This window comes from Antrostomus carolinensis, unplaced genomic scaffold (assembly GCF_000700745.2).
Source record: "Antrostomus carolinensis isolate BGI_N321 unplaced genomic scaffold, ASM70074v2 scaffold24654, whole genome shotgun sequence".
Classification (NCBI taxonomy): Eukaryota; Metazoa; Chordata; class Aves; order Caprimulgiformes; family Caprimulgidae; genus Antrostomus; species Antrostomus carolinensis.
Genome location: NW_010310426.1, coordinates 27412 through 47874, shown reverse-complemented (window position 1 = coordinate 47874; position 20463 = coordinate 27412). Strand labels below are relative to the sequence as shown.

Genomic DNA, 20463 nt, shown 5'->3' with positions numbered 1-20463 from the left:
TTGCTAAAATGATACCTACATCTCCTACCATTCTGCTGTACAAATAAAATTAAGCCATTTGTCAGGCTGGTAAAGCTCACAGGAATGTCCTTGTCATCTCAAAGTGAATTCTTTAAAGAGTTTTCCTATTCCTACATAATTTATTCACCAATCCTTTGAAAAACAGTAAATTGCAGAGTACAGTTATTCGTGAATGGGCAACTTGCTTTTGTTCTTGCAGCAGGTATGTAGGTGGGAGAAACAAGACAAGCTGCAGTAGGTCTTACTGTTTCACATAAAATTAAAACCAAATAAATAAATAAAAATCCTCTAACCTGCATGTGCTTATCATGTTGTGTCTGGTTATGCCATTTGGAAATGGTCTTCACTCCTATTCACTAAGAATAGAAGTTAACATGTTATAGAATAACATTTTATAGAATAACTTGTTATAGAAGTTAACATAATATGAGCTTTCTAAGTCCTAAAAGATTGCATTTGTGTGTGGAGAAAATTTGATATGCAAAATTTGTCTGAGATCATAAATCCAATCATGAAATTAAAATAAGAGTTTTGAGAAGTTCACATTTTTATCACTCTTCTATTTATCTTATTTTTTTCAATACTTATTTTCCTGGGACACGTACCTGTGCCTGTCAGCAATTAGTTACTCTCCTGCAAGTATCCCTCTATGGTAACTGTTCAAACTGATTAAAAATTATTATCTCTGCAAATTCTTGAGCTCAGATCCTTGCTTCATCATGCCAAGATCCTCAACTAAATGTAGAATGGAATTTTTTTTAAAAAAACAACTTAATTAGCTTATTTAATCAGGAAGTTCATCATGCCTCTGGTCTTGCTATATACAGTCTGTCGTCATGTTAGAAGGGTAAGTTACTTCAATTTGAGTTACCCCAGTTCTCCAGTTCCTCTGAGGGCTCTTTCTTCCATGCATATTATCATTCTGCAGTAAGCAGAGAGTTGCTGGCTTATGAGCATTGTACATGGTGTTTATCTCCCCCTTTATTAAAAGTCACCAAAAGACATACAATCGAATTTGAGCCAAAATGGCAGAGACTTGTAACACATGAGAGAACGATAGTAGTGATAGGTGCTCTGGAAGGTTTTAAGACATTAAGCTGTACCAGTTATTTCTTTCTGTCTGTATATCTCAGCAAACTTCTAATAGGTGTCTAACTACACAGTTCTGATATTATTGCCGTCCCATTTTATCAGTTGGCACAGCATCAGGATGGGTAAGTAGTAGGGGAATAATGCTACTACAGAAGGGTTTGAAAAAAAGACTTACCAACTGATGCTAGCAATTCCTTCAAAAGTAGTAATCCTAGTGCTGTGTAGACAGAAAAATTCTGTCATGACAGTGGCATGACTGAAAGCACAGGTAGTGCTCCGGTGCCAGGGGTAAAAGGTTGAGGCTTGAGTCACCGTCAATGATTTTGCCACCACTGAGAAACTCATTTGCAAGCCAAAGGAGGTTTGCAACACTTTATATTAAAAAAGGAAGTGAATTTTCCTTTCAAATCAGCTATACTACCCCATGCCAATTATTATCTATTGCTTTTCAATGCACTGAGCATTTCCTTTTTTTTACCATTACTCTGTAATATAAATGTTAATGTAACATATAGCCAGTATTATCACGTAAATTTTCTCTCAGCAGCTTTCAATAGTTATATATCATCAAATGTGTTTTTAAATATTAGCTTCTCTCAATAAATTGAACCAATTCTCCCTCTGTACACTTTAATTGGATAGAATGAATTCTTACTTTCAATTTGTAATTATATATAAAACACTGAATTACATACAGATAAATCTATTCTATGTTTGGAGATTGAGCAATCCCCCGAATTAAATGCTGGAAGCTATTCCTTCATTATCTGAGGAATTATTTTTATTAGTGGAACAAATCTGGACATAGTTAGCTTTGTTTCACAGGGCAAATTATATAAAAGCTAGAGGAGATGCATATTATCATGTGTTTCTGCTTTTCAGTCATTCATATAAAAATAATTTTTCGCGATGAAAATTTCTATAATTCTTGTTTGCATAAAGTCGCATATTTAGCAATGTTAGTTTGATAAATATCTTTTGTAATTTATGAAGTAAAATAAAAGATAACTTGCTACAAATCTGGAGGGCTTTTTTTGTACTTGAGTGTCTAATAGTAGGTCTGACTTTAAAAATGCTCAGCCTTCATCACTTAAGAGTTTGTACATACTTCCATATACTTATACTTTGTATTTTTGAGAACATTTATTTACGTTTTGGACTTCCCTCAAGCTAATTAATTTAATTAAACAAGGCTGTTCCCTTTGAGCTCACCACCTTAAAGGAAACATTACGAGCATTTTAGCACCCAGGATTTTTTGTCAATCTGGCTTTAAAGAGAATTATGACATTCTATTACTACAGAATTACTGCTTCACAGGATTTGTTGAGCCAACTTAGATGCTAATTCTTCATTACTGTACTGAAGGTCTGGAAGGTGGGAGAATATGACATGACTGGTGTACCTGTTACTGTGGAAATCTGTCAGTTGTGACAGTTTTCACTAACTTCCAATACAGTAATATTGTAATGGCATGGTGACATAAATGTCAACTTTGTAACAGCATCCCTCTGGAAAATCTGAATGGAAGAATTTTTTTTCTCTCCAGTCTGAGCTATCCCAGCTTTTTTAATTGGTACAAATGTGGCACAGAATAACCAGGGATGAATGAGCCTGTTCCCTAGGGACAGTGTTTCCCAAGGGAAAATACTTATTTTTCTACGGAGGTGATTGAAAATATTTTGATTTCTATTCTGTTCTCATACTTGCAAAAAGAAGTAGTGTTTAGATGAAAAAAATAAATCCGGGTTTGTTGTAAAATTGCTCAGATAATTTAGCAATGTAGAGAACAGTTAGAATGCTTGCATGTACTATCCATTGTAATGAAATACATTCTTCAGTAGATTTTATACATCTTGCACTCCTAAAATAAAGTAGAGGCTGTTTACATAAAAAGATAACTGCTAAAATATGTGAAATACATTCAATAACGTGATGCTTAGAACTTGCCAAGAACATGTACTAATTCCTGTCCACCTCTATTGTTACCTTAAGAGCAGCTCTCTCCATAGCAACTGAAAACTTTGCAAAGCAGCAATAAACTAATCCTCTCCAGCTTCCAGAGCACCATCAAGGAATTTTAAAAACACTGGACTTCCAGCAGCTAAATACTTCTGAGGATTCAGAAGGCCACAAAGCTAGATACACAAGCATTCTTTTTCCCTTCAGAAGGTAAGAAAATAATGTTTAGAAATAAGTGCTTCCTCCTAACAATTATACATATTCCTAACTGCTAACAGTAAATTATATCTAAACACCAAAAGATTTCCTAACATCTAAGCACATGCTAACCTTTATCTGAGTGAATGCCAATTTGAATTTAGCAGATCTTTTTTCCTTTTTAAATACTTTGCTAGCAGAGTTTTCTTTAAAATAAGACACACAAGTGTCATATTGCAATTGAGAGAAGCTGAATTTATGTGTAGCTGTTTGACACACACATTATCATCTGAAAGTGTATGTCACTGCCAGCATCTGCTCACCAATAAAATGAAAACCTCTTTGTGGAAAACAGAAGTGACACTCTTCTATGTTTCTTGTGTTTTGATATTGTGATAGATTATTGTTAAAGCAGAGGTGATGTTATATTAGGAAGGATAGTGACAAGGTAGATTTACAGTGCAAAATGTCTTTTGCATCTAGAGTTAACAAGTTAAACTTGTTGCTTCTGCTGTGTTTGTCCTGTTTATTCACTGAGTTCTATGAATGAAATGATGACTTCAGTTTTGTAACTCTTTCATTTGATCATAAAATATCACTAATTTTTAAGTACATCCTGTTCATTCTTGTTTTGTGTTGTATAGCAGGAGTTTGGTAATGTTGATAAAGTGTTTTGAAAATAAAACCTGCTCTATATCATTGCCATGTAGCACAATTACTGCACATTCATATCAGAATTAGATTAGTAATCTTTATTTACAGCTATTTTTGCTACTAAAAACCTGTTTCATAATGGAATGAAAGTGAAAGCTATAGTATTTTCCCATTCTTACTGAAGAGGATTATTAATGAATGCAATAATATAACACTGAAATGAAAACCATACACTTTACTTTTATGAGAAGGGAAGGGCACTTTGAGTCAACCTCTTGTTGGTAATTCTACAGAAGTTTTAAGGCCATGGTTGTCTTAGTTTCCTGCTGTTCTGGGCTGTAAAGCCCTTACAGGCTCCCTGTTGTTCAAAAACAGCTTGTCACTGCAAATCAGCTTAGCCAACCAATTAATAAATCCTTTCAAACATATTGCATTCACACTAATTAAAGGGTTGGGGTTTTTTTCCCCTTTACCATTCAGATTCCTCAGGTTTCAAGTTTAAGCTGTGGAGTGCAAACAACAATCCAACATTCAGTGCAGATCACGCACTGCAGGAAGAGGAGATGTGTTTTCTGACCAAGCATCCAGCTCTTGGGGTGGTATGTTCTGCTTTCATATTCAGCGTGCTCATTGCTGAAGGACAGCCTGGGGAAGAGCATGGGCAGGATGGCAGCTATGCTTCCAGACGAGGCTATCTGATGGAAGTTTTACGCGTTCTTTCAGCTGACAACACTGAGCTCCACATGAACCACTCACGAGAACTGGTCAAAATGTTACTGGAGAGAGCTGAGTGCCCACAGCGGATTTATGGCATGCAAGAGGATTGTAACCTGGTTAGTGCTTCAATTAATGAGGGATATCTTTACAGGATTGTCAGTGAGTTCTAAAATGATTTATTAGAGTGATACTCTCCTGAATGCAAAACCTAAACATGTAAAGAGCTTGTTGTAGCAGCAAAAACTTGTCCCTGGTTTAATTGTTTCATTCTGAATTATTACTATTTATTGTTTGAGCTCATGAAGAGATACTACAAACATGATAGGCATTCCTTAAAAATGACATGCTTCAGTTGCATAACAATAATAATTTTCCTTTAAAAGTTCTCAAGTGTTTATTTTCCATCAAAAATTTTTCAACTTTACTCTGATCTAACTATGTATGAACTTGAATGTGAGACACAGACGATTTCTACTGTGGAAAGCCAGGTAAAAATTTGGGACCTGTTCCGCCAATTTTTTTGTTGTTGTTGTTCTGGATTTTAGTTCATAAAAATAAAACCCAGACAGGATTGTCTCAGATTTATGTGCCACTTCACTGAAATATCCAAGATTTAGAGGAGAGTTTTGGTAAGCAGTTCAGGTCAAGGAAAATCAAAGGCAGAAAAATGAATCTGCAAATCCAAATTGAAACTGAAAATGGTCCAGGGTACAACTTCACAGGTTTGGTTGTCTAGTTGAGTTGAGAATATTTTCAAAATTGATACTTGATTTGACAAAGAAAGGAATAAGTGTAATAAGATCATTGGTTCTGGTCAGATGGAAACAGTGGTGAGTAACTTAGCTGAAAAGGACTACAAAGGGCTTGGTCAGTCTTGGTTTTGGTTAATGTTACTCTGCCTCTGGCATTGTTCAGTGACCTACATACAGCAGAATGTCACTTTATATAAGAATTACGAAGATGGTCATAAAGGTGAATGCTTTCACAATATACTGTTCTTGGCAATCTGCCAAGCCAATGAAATTGAGATCTTTTTCTCCTGTGCAGTAGACATCTACTTACTTAATTGGTCTTTTCTGCAAATCCTCACATTTTTCTTATGAGCCCCAATGTGAAATTTCATACATACAAAATGGAGGTTCCTGTTATTCCCTAAATGGATAATTTTTATGAAGGAGATTGTGCAGTTTTTCTCTTTGCACATATAGGCAATGGATATATACCAGATCATCATAGAACCATAGAATGGTATATCTTGGAAGTGGCCTTAAATATCATATAGTTCCAACCCCCTGCCATGAGCAGGGTCACCTTCCACTAGATCAGGTTGCTCAAAGCCTCATCCAGCCTGGCCTTGAACACTTCCAGGGAGGGATCATCCACAACTTCTCTGAGCAAGATATGGACCCAGATCAAAAGATGAGAATATTACCCATCGGTAATATTACCCATTAAACAGTAATGGGTATAGAGTCCTCCTAAACACCACGAAACAGGGGTCTGAGCATTCTCGTTCTCCCTCTTTGTTTTGATTCTCTGGATTGCTGTATTTTTTCTTGTATTTGTGATATATTTGTGGAAAACATGCCCACTGTGTCCTTGGATGTAAGAAATCTAAGTGAAACTTAGCTGGAGCTTACTTTGGTCTGGACTCCCACTCTCGCTAGGCTTCATCTTGGAAATTTCCTGTGGGAAGAATTTCAGGACTTTCACCGTTTCCAATACTTCTCAGTGTTGGCTGTATCAGTAACATGGCACACATCCTGCACTGCCAGTGCCACAGGAACACAGTTGTCTATAGAAAAATCCATGAGGGGGAGACATCATCTTCAGTCACATGAAGCACGCATGGCACTGTACTGAAATCTTCCAAGGTGATTCAATAAGATTTGGTAAACCAAGATAGCGAAAACTGTATGAGAAGCACTATCATTCAAGACTGTAAAAATTTGAAACAGAATGCCCCATCCTAGCTTGGCATTTTTCCTTCCCATACTTGTTGGGAGTAACTAATTGATTTCAGACTTAACTTTCCCTTCGAAAACCAGGATTCCTGTCGTACTACATGTCTTTGTTTTCAAACTTTTTTTTTTTCCATTTTTAATGATGTCACCAATGGGTATTTAAAAGCAGTGAAGTTTGACACTTTTTTAGACTCATTTTTGATTTGTTGTTACATAGAGTCTTTGGGCAGGGGCTGACAGCTGCTAAATGGCATGCAGCACTTCTTTAAATCCTAAGCACAGAAATGTCATGTATTTCTTGCAGTGGTAAGGCAATTTTGCCTGACTTCCAGCCTCTTAAACAAAAAACCTAAGGGTTCAGTGCCCAGGTTTAAAGTTGGCCTCTTTTTTATAGCAAATAATCATTTCTAAACCAAGGCCATGGAGATGGCTATGCCTGTAAAATGTTAGTAACACCAAAATAAGCAGTGATGAACCAATTTATATCATATTGATATCTCCTCAAGGGTCATTCTCTATGAGCTACCCCTCTACTATGGAATAGCTGCATTTTATACAACACACCTGCTTCCTTCCAATTAGCAATTTCCTTTTCAGTCATCTTCCTTGCAAGAGCAAACAACAGCCTCTGATTACAATTTATCCTCACTGGGTTTTGAAATGTTATAGAAGTCTCCACTCCATGCAGTATGTTTATTGTACTACTACTGAGTGTTTGAAAACTTGAGGTCTTTTGGGGCAAACAACAGGATAGCTATATTCTTCCTGGCCCAAATACTAATGCTCAGAGGCATACATTAGAAAAAGTTAGAAATAGACATCTTGACAGCCAATATAGGCAGGGCACAGTGGATCATACTGTAATACAGTTTGTTTAAGAGTATAAATATTTAATTTGGCAATTACCATCCACAGTTCTTTTTTTTTGGGGGGGGGGGGGGTTAAGTATTTGTCAGAATTTTTGTTAGAATTATTTTGATTAAAAAGTAGCAGCTTTCTCAATTCCTCCAAGGAGCATTGGCTTCTGAACACAGCAATGTATGTTTGATTCTACTCAGCTTCTGTGTAGGAAAATGAACTAACATATAAGGTGAGCCACGCCAACCAACACATCATGCTTGTAGCCACAAACAATTTAGTCTGATAAACCAGGTTCTATCTGGATTCGTGAATTTAGTTTAGATCCCCCTATGGTACCTTCATGTGCTGTAATTTCTTTTCTGAAATGTACAGTCCAGCTGCTTTACTATAATAGCTGAGATTAGCTGACATGACTATAACATGCTTGGAAAGGAACCAGTTGGGAAAAAAACAGCTACACAATGAATTACAATAGTTACAACATCTTTTCAAGAAAGATTCTTTATTCTAGAATGCAGTATCTTATTTCCCATAGCTTGACATAGAGCTCTATCAGTCTTCTGGTCTAATTTTAAAGACTAAATTTTGCTTGAGCAAATATTAGTATATATTTTTAATACATACATTTATATGATTTTTAAAAATCTTTGCTAAGATAGAAAGCCTGCACAGAGAGAATATATAATTTCAATGCTTCTTGAAATGCATTTGGAGGACTAAATAGTGTTGAGACCTTATGCTGGCTCTCTGTACTGTACTGAATTGTTCCAGTTAACAGAATTCATTGAGAAAAAATAAAAATAGCTGCATGATTGCAGGGTCAATTAAGTCTTTTAACAGTGCATTGAATATGGTATAACTTCTGTTTACATACCCTAAATTAACTACAGTCCAAGTATGGTCTTTGTCTTATAATATAAACACATATAGAATGCACATGTGAAAATATGAATAGCCCTAGCCCTTATCTAGTATATTTACAACCAGAAATGTAATCTGCCAAAGCCAGTGGAAGACTTTCAGTTCTCTACGATGATTGATCAGTTAGTCCTGTTTTGTAGTAAATCTTAAATCCCTTGAATACTTGACATTTCTTAAAAACAGAAGGAGCTCTGGAGAAAAACACGGTGTGATCTTGCAGCTATAGAACAGCAATGAATTACCTGCATCCTCCTCCTGCCATTCCATCAGCCTGCACCTGTGTAGGCTTAGGTTCAATTCTTTAAGTATGTGTTCAACTCTCCTGTTCTCCTCTCTAACTGTATTTGCAGATGACTGGCAGTGTGTTACTTGAGTTGAATTTCCATTTCTTTGTATTTTTCCGCAGTGCCTTGAACCAGATGCTTTGATACTAATAGCTGGTGGAGATTTGGAAGACCACCTCAGCGAAGAAGTATTTGAGAAAATTTCTCTTATTCTTCTCTACTACATTCTTCATCATGGAAATGCATGTTCTACAGAACTCAACTTGAATAATAAGGATTATAAATTTTACTTACAGAGTATGCTTAGTTTAAGACATGATGAAGACTGTTACTATTTTTCACGGAATGAAACTGAAGATATTTTGGCTGCAGTAAGGCAACATTTTAAAACTTCTGAAACCCAGGTAAAGAAAATATAAGTAAAACTAACTTCATATTTATTACTGATACAATGCCTTTAAGCTAGTTCAGTCATTGTGTCAGTGTCATGGTCCTCCAGGAAACTAGTAAATAAGAGTGTGAGAGCACAGGCTGAATGTTGGTCTTTTGTTCGATATCCTGTTTAATACTAGCCTTCTTCTTGACTTATTTTTGGCATGTGCCATCTAGCACTTCCCCAGAGAACTCTGGGGAACATGGGGAGGCATGGTTGGGGAAATAGTGCGTATTAGGGACCATTCCCAACAGGTAGTTTAGATGCAATTGCCCTGCTTTAGGCAGGTGGAAAAGAGCATAGCTGTGTAGATGTAAGACCTTGCACTTGGCTTCAAGGACAAAAACTACTTTCTCATCTCTTGTATTTATTAATATAGATATACTAGCAGTGATTGTATTTAAATGGTATAAAGCAGAACAGCTCCAAAACTGATATGGCTGTATAGCAGAAATGATTAATCATTTTGCTATGATGAGATCCTTACCAGGCCCTGGACTTCCATGTCCGTCCAAAGCAGGATGGAATAAGGAATCTTCCAAAGATATGATGGGACATATATATTTATGCCTAATTATCTACCAGCACAAATATGCCTTGTAGAAAGAGTGATACAGATAATTTTAATTGTAAAGTTAAAAAAAAAAAACAAACCAAAACATATTGAGTATATTCAGCTAAAACCATCCTTTTAAAGTTGGGAAACATGCAGTAAGTTTTCTCACCACTGTTTATTATTTCTTATCTCAGGTAAGGTCTATAAAATAGCAGAATAATATTCTAGAGTTCACAATCTAAAGAACAACTCCTTGTAATGGGCAATATTTTTTTTTTTGGTCAGATTAGGTAACTCCTAAAGTACAGGCTGACCTCCTGTGAGAAGCCTCCTAGATCTGTTCATAACATACAGTTAAATTTGGTTTACTGCAAAGTTTGAATTTTCCCTTTTCTTTCTCATTTCACTAGATTTTTATTTACACCATACTGTAGTAGTATCCTACACTAACAGAAGATGGCTAGGAGTCCTGATTGTGCAGCAGAATGTTGAGGGCCTGCAGTTCTTTTTTCCGAGTTCTTTGTGTAATCGTTTCCCATCATAAATTATTCATTGACCAGTACTTTTGGTTCTGAGTCTTGGTGAACGTGCCGATTTCCAAGAAATCTAATGGTATCTGGGCAACTGTAAAGAAGCATCGGTGGGTATTTGGCATGTCAGGCTAGAATAGCAATTCATAAAGTGCTTTATTGTGTGGTCTGTTTGTTTATGCTGGCAGTATAATCAGTTGTCAAGCCTGTACAGTAACGGAGACTTCACTGCTCACTGACACGAGTGAAAATAGAGGTTTTTTATGAAAGTTACTCAAAACATTATAGACTATCTAATGCTTAGTATCACAACACTCAGGTTATGGAAAAGGGCCAATGATGCAGGGTAGTAATAGAAGAAAAGCATTTTTAGTGGCTCTTTATATTAGTTTCACAGAAAATATCCTCTTCTCAGTCATAGGGCCTAATATATTATTTGAAATGAGAGATGAAATTTTGGGTTGGGGAAATTTAAATGTGTAATGGATGGACAGGAAAAGGAACATATATATACATATATAGAGAGAGATGAGTATGTGTAAAATAAATTATTACTGTACTGACTCATCTAGTTGACTTTTCAATTTAGTTAATATGAGTTAGAGACAAATTAACTTAAATAATTTTCACCAAATTTTTTTGTTCCTCTGAAATCCCAACTGTTTGCAGTGAAAATAAACAAGGAAGGCAGAAATGGGAGAAAATAGGGATAAGTTTCCAGCTAATTGAGAGAGCTTTATCCTGCTCCCCCACTTCAGAACTGCACACATCCATGCACATGAGTGTACACAACTTTCTACTTCTCCTGTTTGGTCACCCAGCAGGGAAGTCCCCCTTTATCTGCAGGATTGTATCTTTCCATATTGTCCCCTGATAACTGCCCCCATAACAAATTATTGATTCAATTTAATAGATAGGGAACTAAAAACACTAAGATAATTCTTTCTGAAGTTTGAGATAAGGAGTTAAAGTTTGCATTATTTGAGTCAGTTTCTTGTAGCTTAACAAAACTTCATCCTTTTTCTGCTGCTTTCTGGAAGTAGGTGTAGATGCAATTGAGGAAGACACAAGAATAATAGAAACAGTAGGAAAATAACATTAAGCAAAAAAAACCTGAATGAATGACTATAGTTCTTCCCCATCAGAAACTGAGTAAAATTTTAGGCTTTTTTATTCTCTGCCTGTTCTCCTGAAAATGTCCTCTGTTTCTCATTTGCTGTCCTGCTGTCAGTTACAGCTTTAATCTTAGTATTTTTGCTACTCTGGCTGTCTGTGAAAGTGTTCTCTCCAGTTTCTCCCCCTGTCACTCTGATTATTTAAATAGAGGTGACCAGGGCTGTCTTCATGCTGTTTTCTCCTGATTTCAGTGTGTTGATGTGAGTACTCTGGAGAAAAATGCTGATATAATAGACAGAGATGGTGCCGATGAAAACACTCTTCCACGCCTGGCTGCTTTAATCATTACCCTGGCTCTCCAAGGAGTCTGCATGGGGAAAGCAAGCTTGCCCTCCCCAGAATTCTTTATAAAATATATTTTCAATTCTCTAAACAGTACCACTGAGCTCCAAGTGACAGGTAAGCTACTTATTTCTCTCTAATTGCCTTTTGTAACACACATTTGATGTAAACTGCCTTTAAATGCCTTTTTGGCAAAAATGACTTTTTGCACTTTATTTTAGATTTAAATGCCATTTCATTTTAGAGCTGTTAAGTAGTCTCTTCTAAATTTAAATACAAGGTTGGAAAATAAACTCCTTATTTTGATAATTCTCTGGGAGGAATAAAACAAATTGTTTCTGAGATTATTAAATGGGTACCATCATACTAATTTATTACTGAATTGCTCAACATAATCTGAACTACTCGAGAGCTCTGAGAGTGGCAATCTAGCTGTGAGGGCAGAGTTCACTGGAGCCTCATTTACATTGCTTCTTTATGCAAATCTTTATACATTGTAAGACTTGTTTAGGGGTAGATGGGTTAACTCATGTATGGTAGTCATATTAGACACCTTGGTCACTCAAACCTCAGTGTAGAAGTACTCCTAGAAGAGATTAAATAGACACAGGCTACTCTATTTGGACCAAACGCTCTCTCTGCTGTACCTCAAAACATCTTTATGGTTTGTGCTTCCCTACTCACCTTCTGATCTTAGTACTCAGTCAGTGAGTCTTGGAATATACAAAGTTCATTTTCTTCAGGAGCTCTGTTGCTAGACGTGTCAGAAATGCTGCTTAACCATAAATAATTAGAAGTATAGGAGAGTTCTGAGTGGTCTAAAAATGAAAAAAAATAAAATAAAAAAAAAATAGAAAACACAACTGTTCAGATCTCAGCAGCTACTATTAAGTTGTATAAAAGATTCTACATGCTTAGTGGTTTCAGAAGCTAAACCATCAACTCACATTGAATCAAAGAAGTAAGTAATAATAAAAAAAAGAAAAAAAAAAAAGACCAAAATCCTCAGCCCTAAACTTGGACTCCTAGATTGCATAAACTGGTTCTGTAGCAACACCCTTCCTTTAAAATTCCCAAGCCAGATCTTCTGAAATAATTGACTCACACGAATGAATGGAGCCATCTGGGCATAGTGCTACTAAATAGCTATATATGGTGAAATCCAGGCCCCAATGAAGACAATAGCAACTTTGTGGTTGGTGGAGTTAGGGTCTCATTCAGAGAAACAAAAATATTCTTAACCAGTTTGTTATAGTGTATTTTAAGCCCAAGCTAAGTAAATTGTCCCTTTAAATTTATTTAAATTCTTAATAGAAACTGTGGGAAAGAGCAAGGAACTGGCAACATGGGAAAAAATAAAATTACAGTTAACTGCATTTAGAAAACAAATATAGCTTCAGCTCTGTTCAGATTTGTTTGCTCAAGACAAAGAAAGTAGACAATTTATCACAAGCCTGTTTGTAAGACTTACCTTTAAGATTATATCATTTGCTTTTTCTGAATAACAACATTAAAAAATAAAGGATTATCATATGGAAACTCTTAATCTCAGTGGTCTAGGTTCCTTTGAAATTAATTTGTGGACTGCTTTTGTTTCCACTGGACAAACTCAGATTTACAGAAGCTATCACTGTGGCTTCATCTTGAAAATGCAGCAGTGAAGGAAAGAAGGTGATAAGTACGATAGGGTAGAGCACGCCCCCTCATATGACCAAGCATTTCATCAGCAGGCACATCCATTGCACTCAAGTTACATCATGGGATACATCCCTACATTGTCTCTGGTTTGGTTTAGGGGTCCTGTCTCCCTCCTTCCTACTTCAGTGCTGTGAACAGACATGCTTCCAGATCAGCAACTTGACCAAAGGAGAGCAAAATCCAGTGCCCTGTGTTCCACTTCTGAAGTGTGAACAGCAGCATGTCATCCTGAATATTGCTTTCAGTACACCTTATAAAGGTTCTGTCTTCCTGGTCTTTCTGGACTACCCAAATACCTGTCTGTGGTATCTTAACATGGTGTTGCATTTACATGGGTAAATTTGATGAATTATGAAGCTATTTAGCTGTAATTTGCAGAGAACAATGATTAAATGAAAGATGAATTGCCTTTCAGTCACACCTGTTTTCCTCTGAAATAGTCATAGGCAAAATATCTGAGTGTAGTACTATAAAGAAGGAAAGGCTGAAAGTATATAGGTGTCTAGAACTTCTAAAGGTGTTAATTCGAAAATACCTACAGTACCAAGGTGAGAAGAGAAAAAAATATTAAAATGAGGTGTTGAATTCATGTTAAAACTAACAAAATTTTAACAATTCATTTCAGTTTATCTTTTTAAATATATGTTTTCCCATGGTAACATATCTGTTTACTATTTAATTTCTAGATCTAGAAGAACTCCTAAATGTGCTTACAGCCAAAAAGACCTGCACGGTAAATGGACAATTCCACAGTCACAAAAGAAGACGTTATAGTATGACAATCAGCGATATTGGAACCAGAAATATTCCAGTCAAGGCAAACCATATAAAAGGAGACTATCTGAAAGTTTATTCTGAAGATCATGAAAGAAATACAGATTGGGATCAGGTTAATTTGTATTTGTGTTGTTATAGTATTGGTCACAGAATTTCAGTGATAAAAGTTCAAATTGGTTTCCAAACAATACATTATTTCTGAGGTAAAATTTATTAATCTCAAAAAGTCATGTAGACACTGAATTATATTTTTATATATTTAGATTTGTTTAAATATTAATTAGGGGAAGAACTTTATGGATATTGAATGTGTGACTAAAATAGCTGGGAGGGGCTAGGAGAATGGTTAGTGTTACATGGAATCAGGTATTTCTTCAAGACAGAGAGGACTGTAGTACCAGGGCTTCAATGTTTTCACGTATTTATTAGGATTTCTTGGTTTCTTATGTTGCAGAGCTTTTGAGGCCCCTTAAGTGATCTTGCAGAAAGAAGGGTTTTTCTGTACTAGGGAAAAAAAGTAAATTAAGGTCTGTACATATGTTGTTTATAAAAGGCTTTTGGAAACTGAAAATTGGGCATTTCCAAGCACTTTTAATAGCCATCTATGGAGTCCAGGAGCCTCCTTCAGAAAGTATAGAGTCTGTAAGACAGAACTTCAGTTACTAGCCAGTATCCTCTTCTAGGTGTTGGAAAGACAGTGGCTCATTGTAGATGATTTTATCCTCATCCTAATTACTAGAAAGTAAATAAATTTTGTTTATAACAGTGATTAAGATGATAACTGACTTCCATCCTTTAGACCAGAAGATATTCCTTAGTCAGTCAAGGAGACTTCAAAGTATGTACTTTGCATACATTTTGACATATACATTTGATATATATACTTCAAATAATATATTTCTATTGTTTTCAGTCCTTTATAATATAAGTCAACTCAAAGACAATGTTTCTTCTCCGTTTAGGAAAATGAGAGATGTGCAATTGACTTTTGCTGTGTGGTCATTTTATGATGTGGAACTGAGATAAATGGCATTTGCTTAATTGCCATTCCAATAGATATTTATCTGTGTAATTTTATTGCAATTGGAATACATACTCTATCAATATGTTTATTTCTTTCCAGATGACCACAAAAGACAATCATGCCGATCAGCATGATGAGGCATTTAATGGAGTCACAAAATAATTTAAAATGAAGGTCTTTTTAAATGTGTTTCATATTAATTTTAAATTATGAAGGACAGAAATCAGTACTGATACTATCTGTAAAAGAAGTAAAATTCTTCTATAGAAATAGAAGAATTTATAAAACACAATTTTTGATTTCTTGAATTTCTAAGACTCACTGTAACTCGAACAACAAGCGTACAGGGAAGTTACCCGAGGCTTGGGAGTCAAACAAGAGCCAAATATTCTGTATAGATGAAAAAAAATCACAAAGAAACATCTGGAGAAAGGAGAATTTATCTCCTTTATTAATTTCTAGTTTCCCTTTTTTATTCCATTCCTCTTCTTTCTAACTATGTCTCATTTTCTTTTTCATATCATTCTATTAGAAGGTTTTGTGTTTCAGTTTTGTGTTACTAATTTTGTTTCCTGCTTTCTGCATGTATCTGTGATAGCGATTGTACTCCATTAGTAACAGATGCTGCTGTACATGAGGCATTGATTCATTTATGGCTCACATTTGCTAACTACATTAAGATCTGTAATTTGATTTTTAGGTAGGAATTATATTTTGAAACATCATCACAGAAAAAAAGGTCACTGCTTTCTTTTTAAGTCATCATTGTCTCTACTGTTTTAAAAAATGCATATAAAACAAATAAGTAGTAGATGATCTAGTAAGAGCAATAATATTAAATTCCATTAAACTTAATAATTTGCAAATTCAATATACTTGTTTCTTCAGTATCATCCTCCAGCGGTACACACATAGTTGCTTTACTAATGGTGACTTAGTATGCTGCCTCCTTATGTTAAAAAGCTTAAAAGGCTAGGACTTGCAACTGGAAAAGATGTAGGTTCACATACCTCAAAACTTACAGGAACATTTTAGTAAATAAGCATTAAGAATTATTTTTTTATGTGTGGGTAGACAGTTTATTTTCCAGATGAGACCCTGTTTTTTGTTTTAAAATTCCTGATAATAAAATTGCATCAGAATATAGGTTCATGGTAATCCTGGACCTCATCTTATCCATCCTACTTCTCAAAACAGGGCCAACATCAAAGTGAGATCAGGTTTCACAGGTTCATGTCCAGGTGAATTCTGAATGTCTCCAAAGATGGAAATTCCACAGTCTTTCTGGGAAACCTGCACCAGTGCTTTATTGACCTCATTTTGATGTCTTTTTTATTGTAGCAAATTGGAATTTTTCCTGCTACAACTAATACCTATTGCCTCTCATCCTTTTACTGTATGCCTGTGAGAGGACTCTGGCTCTATTTTCTCTATAACCCGCATTAGATATCTGTAGACTGAAGACACCCTGCAACCCTTCTCCAAACTGGACAAAACCAGACTCCTCAGCCTCTCCCTGCACATCGAGTGCTGCAGTTCCTTAGCCGTCGTGGTGGCCCTCCATTGGACTTCCCCCAGTGTGCCAATGTCTTTCTTGTACCACTGGTTATTAAACTGGACATGGTCCAGATGGCCTGAGTGGAGGGAAATTATCTTTTTCCATTACCTATTGGCTACCCTCTTGCTCATGCAGCCCAGTATGCAGTTAGTCTTCACTGCCACAAGGGCACACTGGTGACTCATGTTCAAGTTTTCTGTTAGGACCCTAAGGGCTTTTTCTGTGAAGCTACCTTCCAGTCAGTTTTTCCCAGCCTTTACCGATGCATGGGGTTATGCTGTTTGAAGGACAATAAATTTGTCTTTGCTGATCTTCAGGAAGGTCTGTCAAGCCATTTCTTTGGCTTGTCAAGATCCCTCTAAATAGCAGCCATGCTCATCAGCGTATTGACTACTTGTCCATTTGCATTTCATCTGTGAATGTTACACAGTTGTGAATGTTACACTCTGTTCCATTCCTCAGGTTATTGATGAAGGCATTAAATATTATCAGCCCCTGTACTGACCAGTGAGGAATGCTGCTCGTAACCAGCCATGAGCTAGACTTCCAACTTCATACCACTTATTGGTTTTCCCTACTTCTTGAGTCAAAGTTACTGTCTAGAACAGGCAAACTGAAGGTCTTTTCTGATATAGTAGTTCCTGAATTATCTTCACGGTCTCCTTCTGCTTGGAAGTAGAGCAGACTAGATCCAGGTGGCAAGATCTCCTGTTGTCCTGAAGACCTGGATGTGGTATTCAGAATAAATATATCAGTACTCAATTCGTTCAGTTTCTGAGTGAGCTACATGGCATATTTTACTTCACTAATGGATGAAAAAAGGCAGAAAGACATTGGTTTTTGTAATTATAATTACAATTTTTTTTATTCAAATAGTAATTTTCTTTCAAAAGAAACTTAAGCTTCACTGATTAGAAAATAGTATTTAGGAATACCCTTATTCTCAAATGCAGACTACTTTAAAAGAAAGAAACAAATATTTATCTTTGAATTGAACTGAATCACAACTAATTAGATGGGATTAAGAAATTAAGATTATTCCTTTAAATAAGATAGTATATTTGTTCTGGACTTCTTTTTAAAAGTTCTTACAGAAATTGCCACTAGAACTATTCAAATGCTAACTGCTTATGTTTTTAGTAAAAGTTTTATCCTGGAGATGAAAAATTCTTCATGAAAATTTTTCACAATATGAATGTTCCCAAGAAAAGTTATTTTTTTATAGAAATGGTATCTAACAAGAGCAAAAAGTAATTGAAATTCTTAAGCACCTCTAATAGTACGATTATTAAGTAACCTTTAAAGTAAATCTAGACCATATAGCTTCTAGTGTGCTTACCTTAAATTGACATGCCATTGTTAAAAAAATTTTAAAATTATATTAATTTCATATCTTTATAAAGATACAAACATGCAGCACAAGAAAAAATTTAAGTACTGCCTTGATACAGGCAGCATCTTACATTAATAGCTAATAATTTTATTTGTGTTAGCACTAAAATACTTCTATTAAAACATATAATAAAATATTTACAGATATTATTGTGTCAGATCCTCATGATATTAACAAGCTTCAATAGAAATTGTGCTACTTCATACCAAAGATTCTTGTCTTTCTGGTATATATAGAAGTATCAAGTTCTAATTGGAAAAAAAAAATTAGAAGTAATTGAAGTAATTTAACCAGAAAAGAGTACCTGGTAAACAAGTATTTCTGGGTTATTTAACCCCATGTTATTCTAAGATTCCGTTTTTAACCTCAGCATTAAATGCAGGTATATGAAGCATATTCAGTAACTATGTATACTTTTCTACATAGGTTTGTTTCTCTGCCAAGGAACTTGTGAAGATATTTTTTAAAAATAGTTCTTCCTCCATTTCTAAGGACCACTTCAAGCAAATCAGTCCAGCTATCATTCAGCAGCTGTTAACTTGTTCATGTCAGCCTCCTGACTCCAAACAGACAAAGCTTCCACCAACAACATTGGAAAGTGAGTTATGTTGTTATCAGTACAATATTGTGAAAATTCAGGTGAAGGGGTGCAGGGGCTTAGCTTCTGGAGACGTTTCATTTATTAATAACCTTAAACCAAAATATAATGAGATTTCTGCACTCTGTAATTTACACTTTCTATAATTTCATAGCATGCATATCAGATAATAGTACTATACTGAGAAGTGACAGGTCCTTATAAGTGCGTTGCTGGGCAGCAATGACCTGTTTTCTGGAATTTCCACCAGGTTTATTCTAGAATCATTGCATTGCTCTTATATATAGCCTCAAGGTTATGTTAGCTGGCATTTTATACCATGATGTGGCAAATGCTTGATATAGATAAGTTCTATGTGAATGTTGCTGTTTTTTTCATGTGATATCTTACAGCAAAGAAGCGTTGGGGATACTACTGTCAGAAAAGAAACAACCAGAAAATCAGTCACGTGGGCAGCAGGACTTATGTGATAGAGCTGGAACAAAAACTGAGTTAGAGTATAATCAGATTGTTTCCATTTGCAGTTGTAGCCTTCACATGCCACTGCTTTCAGGGGTTTCTGCTCCATCTATTCTGCTGATTCAACTTCTCCAGTAACCAATCCCTAGTCCACTCTATCAAAAAAAAAATCCGAATCTGATCTGACCTCAGGGCTTCTTAACATAATTCCTGTTTTGTTTTGTTTCTTTAAACTAGCAATATCTGGGAAGTGATTGGCATGCTGATGTATTACAGGGGCATTAATTTCTGGCAGGATATTTGAGAGCCAGGAATGAGCGAAAAGTAGTGGGCATCTAACCATAATCACCTGCATCTAGAGCAGCACTTTTAGGCTACAAATCAGTACCTTTATCCTAATGTTTTCAAGGCCAGCTCTAGATGACTGGATCCATTAGGAGCTCGTAAGCTTTCCCATCCTGCTGGCCAATGATCTGTATGGAACAGCACTTTCCTTCTCTAAATTCTATCTGTATTTTAAGCTACACAAGCTAAGCAGCTTGTGGGAATGAGCTGAGTTATCGTTCCATGGTGTACAGATTAATTGAACTATGAGCGTGAATTAAAAATCATGTTAGACAAGGGCATGGAAGGACACTTGTGGATATCCCAAGAATGGTTATAGGAGAAAGAAATATACATAATAAGAAGAATCATCATAACTCCCCAGAAGACGGCAGTCCTTCTTTCTTATCTGTCTCTTCTCATTACCTAAACACCTTGCAGTCTTTACTGCTTTTATCTTTTCTATGCTACAGGGATACGCCCATTTTTCAGATAGGGAATCAAGGGACAAAGAAAGAAAGGAACATAGCCAGGTCATAGATAAGGTTCATGGCAAATTCACAGTTGAAGAGTCTCTCAAGTCAAAGGCCATCAGCCCAACTGCTGACATTTTAGTGATCTCATGAAGGTGAGAGATCTGTGTAGATGAGCAAAGCTGAACTACTCAAACACAAAGCTGAATTAATAAGAACTGTTTCTTCAGCCTTTTCCCTGTGCTTTTTGGCAAAGGAAGGTTTCCATGACCAGAGGGACACTTCTGCTGGCTTGAGACAGTGAAAGGACTTCAGGTTTGACCTATTTGTGACCAAAACACAAGCTCAATAATTTTATTCTCAGTTCTACTTTGCTGACAGGCTATGCTGTTTTGGCTATGTCACCAAGGCCTGACCTTCCATAAGTATCTACTATACCCTTGTATTTGGGTGTGCAGTCTGTGAAATTTACTGTCTGATTTTATGGGGTGCTGAGCACTTGCAGTGCTA

The 20463-nt window shown here is 35.9% G+C and overlaps 1 protein-coding gene across 2 annotated transcripts in view; it reads left to right on the top strand.

The window, feature by feature from the left end:
• Window positions 1-3094: 3094 nt before the first annotated feature.
• SLC39A12 (solute carrier family 39 member 12) overlaps window positions 3095-20463 on the top strand; it is a 35125-nt gene continuing 17756 nt past the window's right edge. For both annotated transcript variants that reach the window (XM_029084610.1, XM_029084609.1), the window contains exons 1-6: window positions 3095-3283; window positions 4406-4758; window positions 8795-9076; window positions 11559-11766; window positions 14034-14236; window positions 18526-18697. In XM_029084610.1, the coding sequence (XP_028940443.1) occupies window positions 4489-4758; window positions 8795-9076; window positions 11559-11766; window positions 14034-14236; window positions 18526-18697 (1135 nt within the window). In that variant the 5' untranslated portion in view covers window positions 3095-3283; window positions 4406-4488. The remainder of the gene's footprint in view (window positions 3284-4405; window positions 4759-8794; window positions 9077-11558; window positions 11767-14033; window positions 14237-18525; window positions 18698-20463) is intronic.